The 18,333-nt window shown below is 38.8% G+C and overlaps 1 protein-coding gene across 1 annotated transcript in view; it reads left to right on the plus strand.

Moving 5' to 3' along the window:
* Positions 1-15,068, plus strand: part of acadsb (acyl-CoA dehydrogenase short/branched chain) — a 61,027-nt gene extending 45,959 nt beyond the window's left edge. Inside the window, exons 7-11 of the mRNA XM_072557505.1 lie at positions 4,873-4,965; positions 5,972-6,061; positions 11,735-11,872; positions 12,523-12,622; positions 14,598-15,068. Of these exons, the coding sequence (XP_072413606.1) occupies positions 4,873-4,965; positions 5,972-6,061; positions 11,735-11,872; positions 12,523-12,622; positions 14,598-14,668 (492 nt within the window). The 3' untranslated portion in view covers positions 14,669-15,068. The remainder of the gene's footprint in view (positions 1-4,872; positions 4,966-5,971; positions 6,062-11,734; positions 11,873-12,522; positions 12,623-14,597) is intronic.
* The last annotated feature ends 3,265 nt before the right edge of the window (positions 15,069-18,333 follow it).

Here is an 18,333-nt window from a genome sequence, read left to right on the forward strand (position 1 = left end):
ACAATTGTGAGTTGAATCTTGGATTGTTCACTACTCCGCCACTATTATTGAGCATAAAGCAGAAATCAATCTTAGAACGTGTATGTGTGTGCATGTGTGTGTGCGCACACGTCTGTCTGTGTAGCGTTGCTGCTCAGCTTAACTAAACCACTGGAAGAACTTAGTTATTTACTTGAATATGTTGTAACTTGTGAAAAAAACTATATGCCTTTCTGTGTAGTATATGTGTGTTTCTTATATTAAATTTATTTATTATGTAAAATATTTGTAATAACTTTGATCTATTGTGGCTTTGTTACAAGGATTGTTATGACTAAAGCACAACTGCTAATCTGACCTGTGCGTTCAACACCAAGTAAAATCCAGGTACTTGTAGCCACTTGTAAACAGTTATGTTCATGTCGCGAAGACAGAGGGATAAATAAGAGTCCTAAATCAGTGACAAGTATTCAGGATATGTTGCAGGAACAAAGATCATAGTTTCAGTGGATGAAATTGAGGCTTATCTGATGACTGGATGTATCAGTGGATGAAAGTGAAGAATTGAGAAAAGTGGCAGTGTAGTACAATACTGTGTATTTGCACTAATGTGTTAAGTATGGCTCCATCTCTGTATTTATGCCACTGACGGACAGCTTGTCGATCAGCAAGAGAGGAGAGCCAAGAATGAATATTCGTGATAGATGGTAGAGGTAACCTTGTAGATGTGGGAAGGAAAATATTACAGACAGTCTGGTCACAGTCATAGAGGTAAGTGCAAAAACCAAATTCCCGTTTTCACTGCATAGGTTGGGACTGGAGGAAGGTTTTGGGATTTAGGTAGGTGAGGTTCTTACAAAATCAGAGATTTCTGGAATCTGGATGTGACTAACTGTGCATTCATTACTTCTTAATAAACCAGACAGGAAATCAGTTCTTAACAGGAAAAGCAGAGAAGACAACAAGGTTCCATCGAATCCCAACAGTGTGCAAACAGGCCATTCAGCCCAATACATCCATACTGACCCTCTGAAAAGCATTACACCCCGCCGCATCCTCCTACCATTTCCCTGGATTAATGCACCTAACCTATACATCCCTGAACACTATGGGCAATTTAGCATGACCAATCCATCTACGTTGCACATCTTTGGACTGTGGGAGGAAACCAGAGCACCCGATGGAAACCCATACAGACACCAGGGGAATGCGCAAACTTCTCCCAGACAGTTGCCCAAGGGTGGAGTTGAACCAGGGTCCCTGGCACTGTGAGGCAACAGTACTAACCAGTGAGCCACCATGCCACCTGAGGGAACATAGCAGCATATGGAGGCTTCAGAAAATTATAATGAACAGGTTCCAACTCTCAACTATTCTCCCATTTGTCATTTTTGTGCCCAATCTTTTTCCTATTAGGTATGCCTTAGGCGGTACGGTGGCTCAGTGGTTAGCACGCAATATTCCAAACATGGCCTAACCAATGTCCTGTACAGCTGCAACATGACCTCCCAACTCCTGTACTCAATACTCTGACCAATAAAGGAAAGCATACCAAACACCTTCTTCACTATCCTATCTATCTGCTGCTCCACTTTCATGGAGTTATGAACCTGCACTCCAAGGTCTCTTTGTTCAGCAACACTCCCGAGGACTGTACTGTTACGTGTATAAATCCTGCTAAAATTTGCTTTCCCAAAATACAGCGCCTCAAATTTATCTAAATTACACTCCATCCAGCACTCCTCAACCCATTGGCCCATCTGATCAAGTGATAACCACATTTCTATGTATTTACAACTCACTTTATTTAGATGCCACTTCCAATTCTCTCCTTTCTCTAGAAACTGAATGGTCTTAATTCCTGACAGATAAAACAGAAGCAGTACCTAATGGCTGCAGCTCATTCCTTGTTCCAGGCGTGAGTAAACTGCCTGTTTAGAGCAATGATCAGGCATGCTCCATGTCCATGTAAGTCAGCAGCAGCAGCAACCTAGCAGCCTCACCACTTCATGCCTGCTTTTTGACCAATTCACACAACTTCAGTCCTTCAACACTTTGCTTTGGATCTCAAGAATATCTATGACTTGCAAGCTATTTGCTGTAGCTTTACGTGCAAGGATACAAGCTTCTCGTGCAGCTGCACAGGATGCATCTTTTGCTCTTAGCTTGCTTTCCTAGTGATCATTTACTTGGAGTCTGCCAGCCTGTATCTATTTCATATTGCACACTATTTAATTACATGCTGCCAGCCTCTGTGCCTTGCATTGCTTTTTAGTGCAGAGGACAGGGAAGCAGGATGTGACATTGGTGTGCACTGAACAGTCAAAGGGGTGAACATGTTGCTGTGCAGTGCTGAACTATATCAATGACACACCTGATGCATTGGTCAGCAGAATATGTCATAAATAGGTTATGTGTGTTCCAAGCAAATGGTGATGTGTGAAAGTTGAAGATAGCAGTCCTTGGTGAATGAGAACTATACTCCGTCAAGGGGTAGTCAGTTAAAGAGTTGTCTGATTTCAATCAAGTGGATTGACATGGTCAGTCAGGCACTTAATCCTCCTGTAATCTGGGAATTGAGGCATGGTCAGTCCTCTCATTCAAGTGCAAGCAGTACAAAGATTACAGATAGGATAGTTTGGGTGCAATGAAGATATAATTCAAGGTGCTGGGCCAATGTTTTCCACAATGCGATTACATATGATGGAAATGAATGGAAGAGCAGATAGTTTTGATACATAAACGGGAGAGATAGTAAGGTTCCCCAGTAAATGAGTAAGAACACACAGGTCAAGATTTTGCAAGGATGATGTGTGTGAGAACATGACTGGACATGATGTATACAATAGTGAGAGTTATAGTCAAGTAACTATGGTGAGAGGCATATGCAGTGACAGAGAGATAATAACTGATGGCCCTGTGCCTGAGCAAAGAGATGATGTTGATATTTACCCTTTCGGATCGGAGAATTCATCAACCTTCTTTCTGCAATGCTGGGCTTCCCTCTTCTCCTAGGACACAACACTGATCCAGGCTGCAATTTAGGTCAGTTGCAATGTTGTTCTGATGGTGTGACCTCCTGTGGTAATCCTCCAGTATAAGGATTGCCCTCCTCTCAACCACCTCAACCACCAATGCCTTAGGGCTCCTATCTGTAAAGCAGCAAGCTTTTCTTTCCTCTGTGTCCTCTGTGATATATCCTTCATGATAACAGTTAAGCACTGCAGTGTGAGGGGCAATTCCTGGCTTGCAGCTTCTGAAGTGGTGTGTAGCTAGGCTTTAAATATTGTGTCAGAGGCATGAACACCACAAAGTCCAACAGCGGCAAGCTGTTTACCCTGAGCAAAGTGCCTGCGAACCCGACTGCATAATCAGTGAGGTGAAGAGCAGGAGATTATGAGAAAAGTCACTCCAAGCTATGAATCTCACTTGACAAAACACTAACAAAATGGGAATATTCTACCCAAATTTTCAGCTAACGTGATCATTCCTTTTAGACCCTCAAATATATTGGTCACAAGAATTATGCTGCCATTTGGTCGTGGTTTATGAATTTATCTCTCATTTTTTCCACTGTCTCCTACACTCTAATCCAACTGCTATCGAAACCTTCCAACTTAGAGTAGCTAAACTGTCTGAAAGGAGTATCATAGCTGAAAATATTCTTCTGTTTTATGCAATTTGCTTATTTATTGGCCCAAGTCTTGTTGGAGTAGTTCTGACCAATGATAATTACAAGAAAATATACACATTTGCCTGCTGGCACCTTTCAGACCAGACTTCTAAAGCTGGCTACTCCCTGGAACCTCCATTCTAGAAAACTAGACAGGCCTCAATATAGCACAGAAGAAGCCAAATCCCTTTTTTATGGCATTAGCTGTCATATTCTAGGGAGTAAAGTTCAAATATTCCAGAATTTCTTTTGTGTTAGTATGATTAAATGAGTGAATAGGTGAAAGTGTAGGTTGTGTTAGTGGGTACATTAGATAAGGTTAGTAAGGGGTTTGGGTGGCAAAGTAAGGTAGGTTAGTAGGACACTAGCTAGATAGAATGGTGGTGTAGCAGACTGTCAGCTAAGTAGGGTGGCTGGGTGGATAGGGGCTGTCAAGGAGGGAGTTGGGAGGTTCAGAAGGAGTCGATTGTATAGATAATAGGAATTGGAACTGGTAATATTAGGACTAACAGTTGCTTGGTAACTATCCTGGTAAGTAAATTAAAATGCTCAGAAATCTCAATCTACAACTCAGAGACTCTCTCAAAGAGTTCCAGGCCACTGTAAGTTTAAACTTTCCAGACAATTCTGCATAATCATTGCATTGGGACTTAAAAAGTGAATCTTCAGGGTTATATCCAATTCCAATTATCCAGAGACCAAAGATTTGGGCCGTTGTACTCTATTCAAGAGAATGGTTTGCAAGCTGACGAGAGATTCAGTACTTGGATAGATTGAAGAAGCTGGCCAGTTGTCCTTAGAGAGAATTGAGAGACAGTGAAAATAGGGAGAAACTGTTTCTACTTTCAGAAGGATCAAAAACCAGAACACACCAGTTTAAGATTATTGGTAAAAGAACTAATGGTTACATGAGGAAAATCTTTTTTTGTGTGTAATGAGTGGTTAGGATCTGGAATGCACTGCCTGAGAACTGTGGTGAAGACTGATTCAGTCAGGATTTTCAAGAGGGAATTGAATCATTATCTGAAGAGAGAAAATTTACAGAATGATGGGGAATAAAGAGGGGAGGGGCATTAAGTAAATTGGTCTTATTGAGCCGCATAGCCACAATGACTAATGGTCTCCTGTTTGAGAACCATTCACTGATTCTATTCAATGATTCAGTATTTGTTCGCATTTTTTTCTTCTGAAGTGGATTACATTTTACTTCTGTGTTGCAGGTTCCGGAGAGTAATATTTTGGGACAGCAGGGACAAGGGTACAAATATGCCATTGGAATGCTAAATGAAGGAAGGATTGGGATTGCCGCACAGGTTTGTAGAGCAATACATAACTAGAATGTTTGCAGATGTGTAAATTTCTATTGGGGACCTAATGTCACTCAAGGAGAGCATTCTTAGAGTGGGTCAATGGTTGCAATTTCAGACTACTGTGTGAGCTAAACTAAAACTACTTATGAGGAGTTCTATACCATGTGGTAAAGATTTTTTAAAAATATGCTGAAACGAAATATATGTTGTGTGATTTTTAACTTTGTCCATCCCAGTCCAACACCGGCACCTCCAAGTCATAAATATATATGCTTTGCTATAGTATTTTGCAGCCAAATCATAGACTCAGCCCATAGAGTCTACACTGACCCTCTAAGGAACAGTCCAGCCAGACCCACTCACTAACTTAGTTTATCCCTGTAACCCTGTATTTCCCACAGCTAGTCCACCTAACTTGTACATCCCTGTACACCTTGACAATTTACCATGGTCAATCCACCTAACCTGTACATCTTTGGACTTTGGGAGGAAACTAGAACACCTGGAGGAAACTGACACAGACACTGGGAGAACATGCAAACTCCACACAGACCGTTATCTGAATCTGGTGCTGTGAGACAACATGGTAACCACTGAGGCACCATGTCACCCCGAAAGAAGGCATTTAGCTCACTGAGTCTACATCTCACCCAAACCCGTCACTCCACGTGTTTTTTTTTAACTAAGGCTAACACACATAACCTTCATATCTTTAGGATTTCCATGCAGAAAAGGGGAGATGTACAAACTCCACACAAACGGTCCCCCAAGTCTGGATTTGAACCTAGGTCCCTGGTGCTGTGGGGCTGCAGTGCTAACCACTGTCACCCCAGTCAATTCTAGTCCGTTATGTTCATGGTCTGTGCTGTAGTGTCAGTTGGACTAATTGGAAAATGGTCAGCATTCTTATAGAACCTAGAATATTAAAGGGGGACCGCTTTGAATGTAAAACACTAAATTTTTCTGAATCTTTTAGGCAATAATATGTTTCAAATTTTGTTTTCTACAGATGCTTGGGTTGGCACAGGGATGCTTTGATAGCACTATTCCTTATTTGAAGCAGCGAGTTCAATTTGGAAAAAGAATTTATGATTTCCAGGTACATACATCAAACATGTTTTCTATCATTCTGGGACTTTGTTTCTTTAATATATTTGGATCTTATGTTACTTTCAGCTTTCTTTAGTCACTGCCTTTTTTTCAAGGTAATTCCTAACCTTTCTGTCTTGAGGCTGACTGAGATGCACCTAAGGATACTGAGGGAGGTGACTATACATTATGGCAGAGACACTAGCCATAATTCTTCAGTCATCTTTAGATTCAGGAGTGATCCCAGAGGACTAAAGAATTACAAAGACTATGCCCTTTATTGTAAAAATAAGCACAGCAATTTACACCAGTCAGTTTAATTTTGGTAGTTTGGAATTCTGAATAGAATTAATAGCCACATGGACAAATGTGGGTTAATTAAGGAGAGCCAGCGTGGATTTTGTGAGGGAAAATTGTGTTCAACTAACCTGCTGGTGTGTTTGAAAAGGTAAAGGAGAGGTTTGATCAGGGTGTTGCTGTTAATATCAGCTACATTGTTTTCCAAAGATGCCTGGTAGAGTGCCACACAAGCAAAGTTAGAGCTCCTGGAAATAAAAGAACAGGTAACGATGTGGATATAAAATTAGCTGAGTGACAAGAAACAGAGACTAATAATTAATGGACATTTTTTGAGCTGGAGAAAGAGTTGTAATTGAATTTCCCAGGGGTTCATATTGGACCCTGAAAAAAATGTTAGTTTTTATATTTTAGTGCACAGGGACCAATTCCAAAGATTACAAGCAATGTAAAACTTAGAAACACTGTAAGAAAGACAATGCAGAATTTTGAAAGAGCATTGACAAGTTGGAGGAGTGGACACCAAAGTGGCAGATGAAGTTCAATGCAGAGAAATGTGAAGTTGATGCATTTACAGTATAAAACGAAACAGTATAAAATAAAGAGTATTACTCTAGAGGACATGCAGGAGCAGAGGGACCGGCGTGTAACTGTATATCTCATTTAAAGGAGGCAGGACTGACTGGATCCTTAACATGCTGAAAATGTGTTGCTGGAAAAACGCAGCAGGTCAGGCAGCATCCAAGGAGCAGGAGAATCGACGTTTTGGGCATGAGCCCTTCTTCAGGGCTTCCAAGCCCTGAAGAAAGGCTCATGCCCGAAACGTCGATTCTCCTGCTCCTTGGATGCTGCCTGACCTGTTGCGCTTTCCCAGCAACACATTTTCAGCTCTGATCTCCAGCATCTGCAGTCCTCACTTTCTCCTTAACATAACCTCCCAAGTTATAAGGCTTTTAGTAGAAACAGCGTGGGTAGATAGAAAGAAATTGCTCTCACTTGGAAAAGGTTCAAGAATGAGAGGGCACAGATTTAAAAATAAATGACAAAATAAGCAAATTTCATTTGAGAAAGTGATTATTTGGAATTCAGAGTGCTGTGCCTTGGAGCCTGTCAATGGCAGGTTTAATTAAAGCATTCAAGATGATATTAGATGATTATTAGGTATTGTAACAGGTGTTGTAGTCTTGGTTAAAGATTGTATCATTGCCAGTAAATGAAATGCTTTTCCTGAATTGGAATTTATGTGGTTGGAGGTGCGAAACAGGAAGTAAGTGGTGATTTTGTTGTGTATTTATTATAGACTCCAAACGGCGGTGAGGACGTAGGAGAGAGCATTTGTAGGCCGATTCTGGAAATCTGCAGGACAAGTAGGATTGCGATAGAGTTGGTGATTTCAATAACCTTAGAGGAGACTGGGAAAGCAGTAGAGTCAAGAGTATGGTAGTCAAGAGTATGGTGCTGGAAAAGCACAACAGATCAGGCAACATTCAAGGAGCAGGAGAATCGACATTTCAGGCAAAAGCCCTTCATCAGGAACGAGGCTGGGAAAGCTGTAGAGTGTGGGGCATGGAAAGGGAAATATTCCACCAGTGTGTGCAGGAAAACTTTCTGGAACAGTGGACAGAGGAGCTTCGATTATCCAAACGAGATGGGCGGGCACTTTCGTTTGGATAATTGATTATTCGGTTAATTGATTCAATGCCTTTCCTCTGGGACTCAAGAGTTTTCTGAAGTTTCCTTTTTCCTCACTCTGCCTGTCTTGCTCCCTATGTCTGTCTCAGGGTTTGTTTCTGAGCAGACACACACTTGTGTGTAAGGGACCTGCAGCAGTGCTGAAGCCTCCCATGCCCCACCCAATCAGTTCAATGGGATTAACACAGCGAGCAGTTGCTAAATCTGCTCCCCATTCAGGAGACTAGGCAGCAGCACACCACACATGAGCCCCCATCCCTGTCCTGCGTAGAACTCCAAGGAAAATGTGGGGAGAGAGAGGGCAGGCGGTCAGTCACTTGCAGATGGTGCCTGGGCTCCCATCGACGGCGAGCACTGTTCTCAGCAGCATTTCAATATGCTGGGTTCATTTTTAATCATTGTAAACAAAAGATGTGATCAGTGTTGGAAACACCTCTTTGTAATGTTTCTATCAGGACCTTGAGATCTTCTTCGGATAATCTGAAATTCAGATAAATGATATTTGGATATCAATGATGAATTTTGAAAGCCACCCAGTTAGGGCTAGAGAATGGGCCCAGCTGGGTAGCCCTTTCAGGAGCAATACAGACATGGGTCGAATGGCCTCCATTTAAATATAAAATTTTCTGATTTCTGTGACAGGTTGAGAGAGCAGTTAATAGAGCATGCTATATCTTATGATTTATTAATAAGGGCATAGAGTATAACAGCAAGGAGATTATTGCTGGACTTGTTTAAGAAGCTAGTTAGACCTCAGCTGCAATATTGTGTATTGTTTTGGATGCCACATTTCAGAAAGGATCTAAGTGCATTGTCAAGAGTACAACAGAGATTTGTGAGAGTGTTTCCACAAATTAGAAACTTCTGTTATGAAAACAGATTTCAGAAGTTGGGACTGTTTTCCTTGGTCAGAAGACAACTAAGGGGAGATTTCATAGATGTTTTCAAAATCATTAGTCTGGACAGGGTAGATAGAAAGAAATTGCTCTCACTTGGAAAAGGTTCAAGAATGAGAGGGCACAGATTTAAAAATAAATGACAAAATAAGCAAATTTCATGTGAGAAAGTGATTATTTGGAATTCGGAGTGCTGTGCCTTGGAGCCTGTCAATGGCAGGTTTAATTAAAGCATTCAAGATGATATTAGATGATTATTAGATTAGAAATAAAATGGAGGTTTCTGGGAAAATAATATGGAGGATTTTGGGGAAAAGCAGAAGTGTCACTAAGTTATAATGCTCATTCTGAAAACCAAAGACAGAATGGGATGACTGGCTTCCTCCTGCATAGTAACAATTCTGTGATCAAGAAGGCTGTTCTGAGTCAGAAAATACTGCAAAGCCGTAGCAGAGTAGAACGTTGATTTGCATGAATGACCACAGTTGAGAATGTGAAATATCAGCTTCTTATGTTTGTCTTTTTTCTGTAGACTTTTTGAAAGAAAAGTTGTTGGTTTCGCACAGAACAGAGAATCTCAGAACATAGTTGAAACCTAGGGCGTAAGCTTACACTGTCTGAATTCCTTTAAACATGATGTTTACCTGTTTTTAGCTTGGGTTGAGGTCACAAAATATACTGCGTAAAACTTCAGGGTCAGAATGATCATCTAGCCTTGTTTTGAATGTGTAGGCAGGTCACGGAGTCATTTTATTTCCCAGTTTGATTTCACCAGGAAATCATGTGGCTTTGAAAGTAATGGAAAGTGTACTTAATGTAATACACAAAATATCAATTGCATGAGACAGCATGATTAGGCTGAAAGATCCTTTCATATTATTTTCTATATGGTCAACTTGTGATCCCAGTTGTAGGGAGGCCATCTATTTTACTACAAGGGCAGAAGTCAGAGAAGTAATATATTCTAATGAGAAAAGCATTGACCATTGTTTCAGGATGCTGGTCTTTGTTTTTGACCTGAATATGGCTTATTGTACCGTAAGACAATGGAAAAGAAAACTTTGAAATAAAACATTTTGGAGATGAATATTTTTAGTTCTGGCAGGGGAAATTCACATTGTGAACGTAATTCCTGCTGTAAGAGTCATTTCATTCACAACCTTTCCCACTGATAGTCCTTTTTTCTATCTAGAAATGAAGAAGCAGAATCCTAATTCATTGATCCGTGCAGTAGCCTTTTTGTATGATATTCTGTTGATGCTGATGTGTGATATCTAAATGTTGGTTAATAACTATTAAATTTATTGTGCCCAAAGTAATTTTCAAGATTCATAAATCGGCATTGCTATGTTATAAACAGCAGTTTTAATTTCAATTTAAATGACCAGAATAATCATCTTTAGTCAGCTGATTAGAGGAAAACCAAAAGTAGAATTCTGCATTGTTCAACCATTAACACCTTTCAGATTCATTGCCTAATTCTTTAGCAACTTGACCTGGTTTTTATGGTTGAAGAATAGCAATTTGGATAGCATTACCAACAGAAACTTGAACTTGAAAATTGAACAGCAACTTCTGACAGCCTGACATCCATATTTTTAAAGTTTGTTCATGAGATGTGGTATTGTTGGACATGCCTTCGTTTATTACCTATGCCTAGTTGCCATGGAGAGAGTGATGTTGAACTGTTTTCTTGAATTGCTACAGTCCTTGGGCACCCACTATAGTAAACATGAAAATCATGAACATTTACTTTAAATTGACAAGCCAATTCTTTCTGTCATGTTAAGTATAAGGAAATTTTTAACTATGTGCTAGGACACACATATTACCAAAAAAAACCTCTCTAATCTGACAATTAACTTTTCCATATGCAGATTTGCATTAGAACATAGAACAGTATAGTGCAGAACAGGCCCTTCAGTCCTCGATGTTGCGCCGACCTGTGAACTATTCTCAGCTCGTCCCCCTACACTATCCCAAAATCATCCATGTGCTTATCTAAGGATTGTTTCAATCTCCCTAATGTGGCTGATGCATTACTTACATTATAAGCGAAGATTTTGCTAATCTTCTTTGTTCTTTTGAAAGAAAGAGGAGAATACTTTTGCTTTTTGTATATAATTTGACATTGAATTAGCTATTCTGATTTACGGTTCCTGGTTTGACTGCATGTGTCAGTAAGAATTTTTCAATCTGATAGCTGAAGGAGATTACACAGTTGCTTGTCCAATTTGCACAGATCGCAGATTTTATCGAGAGGATGGTGCACTATTTAGCTTTGTAATTTGATCAAGTTCCTTTCCAAAAGCCTGTCAAAATTTTTTGGATATGCATAAGTGTAATGAATGGCCAGGGCTGTTTGTTTTCCATTGACTACAAAATTTGAACATTTCATCTGTTTCAATGGAATATTTTGCAACTGATACTTAATGCAGTTAGTGGGTACAAATTAGAATAGTGTAAGTTGTGGTTTTCAACAATTTTGCAAAGATAATGGCAGCTAACTTTAAAACAAAGTTGAGTAATGCATGGCTATAGCATGCCAAATAGTAAAAGAGATCTGTTGCTTAGAATGTTTTTTTTAAAGAGTAGAGGAAGTGCTGGAGATGAGTAAAATTATAACATTTAAAAGGCATCTGGATGTGTATATGAATAGGAAGGGTTTTAAAAAGATATGGGCAAGTGCTGTCAAATGGGACTAGTTCAGATTGAAATGTCTAGTTAGCGCGCATGAGTTGGATGAAGGGGTCTGTTTCCATGGTGTATGATTCTTTGACTCAAAATTTGTTTTACAGGGTATGCAACACCAGATTTCTCAGATTGCAACCCAATTGGAAGCTGCACGGCTCCTTACTTACAATGCTGCTCGACTGAAAGAAGCAGGGAAACCCTTTATTAAAGAAGCCTCCATGGCAAAATACTACACTTCTGAGGTTAGGAACTAAATACAGATCAGGTTGAATTCAAGAGTAGTGCTTGTTAGACAAGATTGATATCTTTATTATAATATAATTGATACAACTGTTTCTTTCAATAGTTTTAAATATGAGAAACAAAGAGAATGTTGAATCTCCAAAGCTGCTTCACAATATGCCAATCCGACTTTATAACATGGAGCTTGAATAATGTTGAGAAAAGTTGAGTGTGTGGTACTGGAAAAGCACAGCCTCATTCCTGATGAAGGATTTATACCCAAAACGTCGATTCTCCTGCTCCTCAGATGCTGCCTGACCTGCAGTGTTTTTCCAGCACCACACTCTCAACTCTGATCTCCAGCATCTGCAGTCCTCACTTTCTCCTAATGTTGAGATAAGGCTGGATAACGTTTCTTTAGCTGAAGGTGAGATGGGAATAAAATCACAAAGGACATCAATTGTAACCATGCTGCAGTGGTAATTGAAAGGGCAGCATCAATAGAGGGTCTGACATTAAGTGCTTGCGAAGCTTAGTGAGAGAAAATAAGGTGTGGAAAATAACAATTTTACTAGGTACATGTGTGAAGAATTACATATACCATATGTATGATCTGAATTTTTCCAAAAGTGACAAGAGTTACTTCCCTATTAATATTTACTTCTTATAGGTGGCAGCCTTGACCACTTCCAAATGTATTGAGTGGATGGGAGGAGTTGGCTTCACCAAAGACTATCCTATAGAAAAATACTATCGTGATTGTAAAATAGGTAAAAAAAATCTTGTTTATGATTTGTACAAAAATATTGATATATATATATATATATTCAGAACTTGTGGTTGAATATTTATTTTCAAGGATAGTGAAAGATTTTTGAATTCTATCACTAACTAGTATTTAAAATTTTATAAATGGGGTAGTGTTTACATTTTATGTTTAAAGGATGGCATGAGGAGAAGGAAATGATCAACAGATGAAACCTTGTACCTGAACCCCTGACTTGTTGAAGTGGTCATTCACCTTTCGTTAAACTTCACCTTGTAATTGATTGACTGATTAAAGCAGCATGGTTGTGATTGGCTAGAATATTTGTAATTATATTTATTATCAGAATTATGAGAATTTTGGACAAGTTGGATATTTGTATTTCTGGAAAAACACAGCAGGTCAGGCAGCATCTGAGGAGTAGGAGAATCGATGTTTCGGGCATAAGCCCTTCATCAGGGATCCTTGATGAAGGGCTTATGCCCGAAACGTCGATTCTCCTACTCAGATGCTGCCTGACCTGCTGTGTTTTTCCAGCACCACACTCTCAACTTTGATCTCCAGAACCTGTAGTGCTCACATTGTACTAGATATTTGTATTATCTAGTTTAATTGCCTATAATATTTCAAAATATGAAATGTGTATAAGAATCAAGGTAAGAAAGAAAGCAGTCAGATTCCAAGTTCACATGAAATGTCACAAAATACTTTGATAGAAACTTAAGTAAAACAAACATAAGTAATAATGACAAACTGATATATTGACCAGGTAAGGTCATGATTCTAAACTGCATGCACCATGTATACAACTTGGACTGTTACATTCAGGATTAACACAAGGTAAATGAGATAACAGACAAATTGTGGTTGAACATCCTGCAGATTGCAGTTTACCGAGTTGATGGGGTCAAGGCAGATGTTAGTGATTTTCTTCGGTCAACAAATCTCATTAAAATTTGGCTTAAAAAGGGTCTAGCCTTGGAAAGGCCTTCAGAGCTTCTTTGAATCAGACTGCTTGTATTTAGATAATTCAATCTATTCTCCAGAGACAAAACACCTGGGATTCCTGACACTGCTCCCAGTGTCTAAATACTGGCAGAATTTCAGTTTTTGCCAAACACTTAGCTTCACCGAACTGTTGCTGAATTTCTCCAATCTCCAGTCTCTCATATGCATCAGCAAATATTGCTTCCTTCATGCCACTGTTTGCAGTTAATTAGCAGTGACTTTCAGGGACCAATCCTGCCCTAACCAAATCTGCCAAACAGCTGCATTCCTGCCACTGACCTCTCTCAGTAAACGTATCACTTCAATAAGGTGAAAGTGAAGAACTCTCTTCATCTCCACCATCTCCTTGATATTGTAGCGTGTTCCAAGCTGCCCTTAACTTGATCTTTTGGGTTCATTGAATGCTTTTTAAACTAGTTCTAACTCCCTCTGGACTGCCATTAACACAAATTTTGAAGACACCATGTGTCCGGCTAAACAAGCCCCCTGAAGTGTTTTTTTAATGGCTCAATTTCTTATAATCTGATACTATTAAATAAATTTGGATAGCTTTCTGAACTGCCATTTTCTTTTAGGTGCTCTTGCAGTCCCTAAAGCCCAGCATTTTAATTCCTTCCCTTTCCTAGCTGTTAACCTCTTAAAGCAACATGACCCCCCTACCTTTTAAGTGAAATAAATGTCAAGATGTTTCAGTTGCTTTAATCCCATTTTTCACTATCAAATTTGAATCCCTATAACAAAATGTTATATACTAATGTACATAGTATTAAAAATGCACTCTAGTATGTTGAGATTGATGTTTTCCCTGTCTAGCTTGAATTTACTCATCACAAGCAGTCACCCCATGAGTACAAGGGTCCATTATGCTACAAATTACTCAAAGCAACTGCAAAAATAACTTTTTGCTGATTTAGTCACTGCTTTGGAATTTGTCTTTATGAATTGTAATCCAATTTATTGTGCTTTTCCAGGTTCAATATATGAAGGAACCTCAAACATCCAGCTGAACACAATTGCAAAATTGATAGATAAAGAGTTCTAATCATGCTGTATGTCATCAACAGCTGCCGTTGATACTATGTTAAGAGTACAAGTGCAGTTCCATTTACTGCAAATAACAAGAATGTACAATGCAGTTTTGAAAAGTTGTTTTACCTTCTGCATATAATGGTTTTCATTTATTATAATAAAGCTTCACAAGTAAACTCAAATAACATTTTGGTCAAATTATTTTAATATCAATTTATTAAGTTCCTCTTTCAATGGCTTCAAACAATTGTACTTTGAGTTTTGACATAATTGTTCCTGTGTGAATAGAGATAGAGATAAAGTTAGTAAATTATTGCTTTCAAATACCTCCAATATGTTGTACATGAATTATGCCTGTATCTGTACTGTAAACAAAAACAGCTTCTTAGCAATAAAATTAAAATTGGCAAGTTTTTGTGGTGTACTTGAACTCTTATGATATCACTTTTGAAGTTATTGGTATTTTGCTTTTGTCATTTCTTAGCAAGTTTGAAGTTACTGTAAGTGGTCTTCACTCTGTGGTTTTCTCTTATTCTAGACACTAAAGGCATCAAGGGATATTGGGGATAGTGGTCAGAAAAAGGATCAGCTGTGATCATACTGAATGGTAGATCGAGCTTGATGGCCTAAACAGCCTACATGTGTATCTAATGTTTCTATACCTGTATAAAATTATCTGTCAAAATTTCTCATGGTGAAGTGAATCAAAATAATACCGTTTTGGGCTTTCCTGATTTCCTAATTGATCAGTACCCAGTGTTTATAGGTTTAAATTAATTGGCAAAACAATTGAGAGAAGTAGATTCATTTTTATAGAATTGTTGAAATTCAAGAATTCATCACCTGATGAAATCTGACTCCAAACAAGCTTTTGGAAGGTAATTGTACATGTAACAAAAGAAAACTAATTAGTAGAATTGTGGGGAGAACGATGAGATTTGGGACTAAATTGGACAGCTGTCCAAAGACCCAGCATGAGCATGATAGTTTGAATGGCCGCCATTTGTGCTAGATGGTTGTGAAAATAATGCATGAATACACATCTTGAGTTGTGTCTTTTTAAAACGTGGGCGCACACAATGAGTGGCTCAATATCTGAGGAGTTACAAATGATGCTGAACATCCTGGATTCTGACCTTCTGGAGGGAAGGTTATCGATGAGGCTGCTAAAGTTGATTGGGCCAATGACACTGTTGTGAGAAAGCCTTTGGAGATGTCCTTGGCCTGAGATAATAAACTTGCATCAACCACAATATCTTCCATTGTTCTAGGTGTGGCTCCAAATAATGGAGATGTTTCCCCCTGATTGCCACTGACATTGAATACTTGCCCATTCAATTGCTGTGTTCAAATGAAGTACAGTCACTCAGTTCTTATTGTCTATGTTTGGCCAAGCTATTCTGAGATCAGGTGCTGAGTGTGAACAAGTAGGTTATTCCTTTGCAAGAGCCACTTTATAATGGAAGAGATCTTCCACAGCATTATTGGGTCATAGATGTACAGCATGGAAACATAGATACAAATTAACTGAAGACTGGCAACTTCAATCAGTTGATGTCTACCCAAGTTGAGTGAATTGAGTTGACTTTTTTAAAAATTTAGCATCTTTTCAACATTATTAAAACATCCCAAGGCACTTCACTGCAGCATTAAGAGATCAGATTTACACCACATTTCAATGACATTTTAGGACAGCTAACCAAAAAAAAATTGGAGAAACATCTGGGGCAAGAACTTCAGAGCGAGGGTCTAGTCAGTTAAAGCCACCAATAGTTTAGTCAATTAAACTCAATATTGCACAGAAGTAAAAAAATCTGGTGGAACATAGAATTCTAAAGGAGCTGTAAAATTGGAGGCTGGGCAAGGCAAGGAAGAATTAAAGATTTTTTTTAAATTTGAGACTTTCTAAACTAAAAATGAATAGGGATCATTAAGCATAGGGATGTTTAGTTACTGGGACTTTGAACAATTTAAGATACTGGCAAAAGAATTTTGCATGACATTTGTGGAGATTGGAATATGGGAGGTCAGCCAGGAGAACAAAGGAATAGTTTAAGTCTGAAGGCAATGAACATGCACAAAGTTTTCAACATGTGATAATAGGCAGAAATAAGAATTATTACAGACCTAGAAGTAAGCATTCTTGTAGGTTTATGGGATCAGAAGCTTAACTCAGAGTCAAACAGTACCGTGCACTTGTGAATAGTTTGGTCCAGACTCACTATGGGAGGAAAAAGAACTGTTGACTAGGGCATAGAATTTGTGGTGGTTGTTGAATTTAATAACTTTGATCTTCCCAATATTTAATTGGAAGAATTTTCTACTTATCCAATATTCAAAGGTAGACAAAGAGCACAACACATCTGATAAGTAAAAGGGCCAAGAGAGGAGAGTTGGGTTGCAGCAGTGGAATAGAATTGAATAAGATCATAGATTGGTTATAGCACTAATGTCCTTGAGTCTCCACAGAGTTAGCAGGGAGTACAAAGAAATATATTGCAGAAGATTTTCTTGTTATGAGTGGATAGATAAGAATGGAAATAGATGCCACTCAGCTGAACAATGGAGAATGGCACGGTGAAACAATGTTAAGGCTGAAGATAGATTGAGAAGGAAAACGAGGGCTGGTGCACTACAGTCACTGTCACATATGTTATTTGTGACTTTGAAAGGACTGTTTCAGCACATTGTCAGTGGCAGAAGTTTAATTGAGAGTCATGTGAATATTGATACATGTCAATATTCAAGGACTGAAGAAAGAAAAGGGCAGTTGGAAATGGAGCAGTATACAAGGGTCACAGTTACATTTTTGAGGATGGGAATGGTAATGACATGTTTGAACAGGTAGAAATAATATCAAAGGAGAGGAGAGTTAATGGCTGATGAGACCTATCTGAACTATATTCAAATTAAAACCAATCCTTCAATATCCTTCCTTGATGACCCATCCTCAATGTTGCTGTCTATGGCAATGACAATGACACTGGTACTAATTCTAGGATTGTTACACACAAGGCTTTGCAGTTCAAACACTTTTTCCAATATTTTGAAACAGGTTTTTCAGTTCCTCATGATCTGATTTACATGCCCTGTCAAGGTATTAATTAGATTTAATAATCATTGTAGGTGCTCAAAATTAGGAATGGCCTGGGAACAGGCAGTACCTCGTTTAAACATCCATAATAGTGAGGAGACTTCAGGGATTAAACAGGTATTTTCCACAATGAAAAGGCATTTTCTAGAAGAACTGGTCCAGGATTAGTGTTACAATATGGTGTCAATATAATGAAGGGTTTCATGATGAACAGCAATAAAAGGCACATTTGGTATGGTGCTCAGACATACATTGCAGTTGGTTAACTTAAGTTTACATTGTAAATTGTCACTGACTACATTTGAACACTAGATGGCACTGTTAGCTGTGTTTTAACAAATCCACCTGGTGCCATGGCAAAACTCATTTTATTTCGAATCAATTTTATCAGGATTGAGTCTCATTTGATCGTGGTGGCCATGATTATTCTCACCCAGTCATTGATTGAGATGGGCAATGGAAGTGGTAAATATTTTTTCATTAAGACAATGGTCAATATTTTGCAGTTGCTGGAAATCTGAATTTAAAAAAAATCGAGAAACTGAGCAGGTCTGCCAGCATATGTGGATAGAGAAACAGTTAAC

This window comes from Chiloscyllium punctatum, chromosome 38, assembly GCF_047496795.1.
Source record: "Chiloscyllium punctatum isolate Juve2018m chromosome 38, sChiPun1.3, whole genome shotgun sequence".
Lineage (NCBI taxonomy): Eukaryota > Metazoa > Chordata > Chondrichthyes > Orectolobiformes > Hemiscylliidae > Chiloscyllium > Chiloscyllium punctatum.